The sequence below is a fragment of the Antrostomus carolinensis genome, unplaced genomic scaffold, assembly GCF_000700745.2.
Source record: "Antrostomus carolinensis isolate BGI_N321 unplaced genomic scaffold, ASM70074v2 scaffold27854, whole genome shotgun sequence".
NCBI classification, from domain to species: domain Eukaryota; kingdom Metazoa; phylum Chordata; class Aves; order Caprimulgiformes; family Caprimulgidae; genus Antrostomus; species Antrostomus carolinensis.
The window spans coordinates 35,409-38,164 of NW_010312486.1; the positions used below are offsets into that span (position 1 = coordinate 35,409).

Below are 2,756 nucleotides of genomic sequence, written 5' to 3' on the forward strand. Positions count from 1 at the left end.
CCCCCGGCTGCCAAACCAGCAGCGGTCAAAGTCTGCCGGAAAATTAGGGATGGGGAAGAATTCCAGTGCCGGGATGGGGAGGAATTCCAGTGCCTGGACGGCAGGACTGGGGTCCCCTCCCCAGCTAAAGGCACCTTCACCCCCCTTGGCTGGGTACCTGCCGGGGTGCGGTGCCGGGGGACGCACAATGACCAGAGGGAAGGAGATAAACCATCCCCAAAAAGTTATTTTTTTCTCCCCAAAACTACTTTTTTCCTTCTTTAGTCGATCTTAAACACAGTCAGAAAAGAACATTAAAAGCATTTCTAGATTTCGTTTCGGTTTGGGTTGAAAATTTTTTTTTGTTCTTTTTTTTTTTTTTATTCCCATGCTCTTAGTTTTGAAAAAAAAATAAAATCACAAAAAACATAACTTATAAAACAATATATATACTGCATCCTTATCCACAACAGCATAATTGAAACATCCAGCGTAGTAACGTTTACCACAGGTGTGAAATACACTGGGAAAGAAGTACCGTGTGCATTTTATATTATGTTTCTTTTGTCATCTACAGGTAAATAAGTATCGACAAAAAAAAAAATAAGCAACAAATATGCCTGCAATTAAACTTCATATGCGTTTTGTATGCGTATTAATAAAGATCATATTTATCATTTCCATTTTTTTTGTTTTGCCAACAAGCACTTGTTAAAGTATCTACATTTACATAATAACACCTTAAGATAATAACACCTTAAGATTTTTTTATTTTATTTTATTTTATTTTATTTTTGTTCCTTGTTTTTCCTTCACATTTAGAAAAACAAGGAATTCTTTCAGCTTTGCTAAGCAACCTTTCCGGACGCCGAGGCTCACTGTTTCTCTAGCAGAGATGCAGTATCTGGATTCACTTCATAAAAGACCATTTTTTTTTCATTTTTTGTCCTTTTTTTTTTTTTTCCTAGACTCTCTAAGAGGGGTTTGGGTTGACTTTTAAATTTTATTATTTTTTTTTTTTAAGGAGAAAAAAGCCACCTCTGTATTTAAATAAAGATGAATGATAATTTCATTATCAGGATAAGACTTTGGATGGGGAAAATGCTGAAGAGTTTTCGCGTTGCTGGAGGTTTCTGTGCTCTCTCTCACAAGCGGGGATACTGCAGTCTTTTGGAAAGGATGAAGAGGTAGGAACCTGGAGCTGCTTACTATCAGGAATGACTGGATTATAGCTTTCCAACTAAAGAAAAAACCATCAAGAATCATGCATTTGAAAAACAGTTTATTCAACGGCCAAGGACAATGATCCGGCACAATGCAACGGTAGATATAAATATAACCTTATAGAAGTGGTTGACCCTTGTCATTATTATTTTTAATAGTTTCATACCTAATATTTTAACCATTTTTTTCCCCCCGCAGAATCTACTCTGCGAATTATATTTTTTTTTCTCTTTCTCTTTCTCCCCTCATTTTTTTTTTAATTTTTTTTTTCCTTTTTCTTTTTCGAGCGTGATTCTGTTTCTCAGTGGTAAACATTAACCAAACTCTTCCCGTGCGACAAGCGGCCAAGAACCGTCCCACCAGCTCTTTTACCACCGAGGCGTCTCCCCCCTTGACCCCCTTCCCCGAGGGGAAGCGGCCGTTTCACCAACTCTTGTGCAAGTTCAAGTAAACACATACAACCCGCATAATCCAGAGAAAAATTGCAACTCATCCATGTACCAGATTTCGGTGTCTCTTGCAAAAGTTTTCTGGTCCGTTTACGGTTTTTTTAATGGTATTTATTATTATTATTATTAATTATTATTATTTAAAGCGCTGTTTTGTTGGTTGAGTCATTGATTCGCATTATTATTATTATTATTATTTTTTATTTTTTTTTTCAGACAGTCGAAGTCCGCGGAGCTTATTTTTTTTTTTTTAGGGGGGGTGGTGTTTTGTTTTGCTTTTGTTTGTTTGTTTTGTTTTGTTTGTTTTGCTTTATTTTGTTTGTTTTGTTTTATTTCTTTTGGTTTGGTTTGTTTTTTTTGTTTTCCTCTCTCACATGCTCGGGTTTTTACTTTTCATCATCATCATCATCATCATCGGGTTGGAATTTTTTTAAATTTCAATTTTTATTCTTTTTTTTCCTTTGCTTTGCTTCTGCTTTGCTTTGTCGGCGATGATGTTTTTTTTTCTCGGAGGTGCTTTGTGTCAAATCCGTCAACTATTGTACTGACAGGCGTTTAGACTAGAGCCGGGGCTTTGCAAACTGCTGTAACCAAAACTGGAGTGCTGCTTTGATTTCAGTCTCAGACTAGCTAAGCTGGAGTTGCAAGTGTCCCGGTAGACGCTGTAGGGTGAACCCGGTGGCCCGTAGGGACAGGCTGGGGAGGACATGGCCGTGTTGAGTGAAGAACCGCTGATGTTGTTGATGTTGTTGAGACCAGAGTTGGCCATTCCCGGCACGGCCGAGTGGCCCATACTGGAGGGCATGTTCATGGAGGAGATGCTACTGGGAGCTGAGAACATGGACTGCGAAGAGAGGGGACTCATGGAGTTGAAAAAAGTGAAGCTTTTGGTGGAGAGAGGAGCTGGGGTGAGGCTTTTGGTGGCCCAGTTGTTGTAGGGGTAGCCCGCGTACATGTCGTCGTAGGGCTGCATCAAGCCGCTGAACTGCGGCACGTAGCCGTTCTTGCACAGGTCCATCTGCTGGTTCCCCTCCCGCTTTCTCCACTTGGCTCGGCGGTTCTTGAACCAAACCTGGCGATGAAAGAGACAAAAAAAAAAACCGG

General features: G+C 39.8%; 1 protein-coding gene across 1 annotated transcript in view; it reads right to left on the reverse strand.

The window, feature by feature from the left end:
• Positions 1-2,137: 2,137 nt before the first annotated feature.
• The window catches only part of LOC104524216 (pituitary homeobox 1), an 875-nt gene continuing 256 nt past the window's right edge, over positions 2,138-2,756 (reverse strand). Inside the window, exon 2 of the mRNA XM_010167013.2 lies at positions 2,138-2,724. Coding sequence (XP_010165315.2) covers positions 2,185-2,724 — 540 coding nt within the window. The 3' untranslated portion in view covers positions 2,138-2,184. The remainder of the gene's footprint in view (positions 2,725-2,756) is intronic.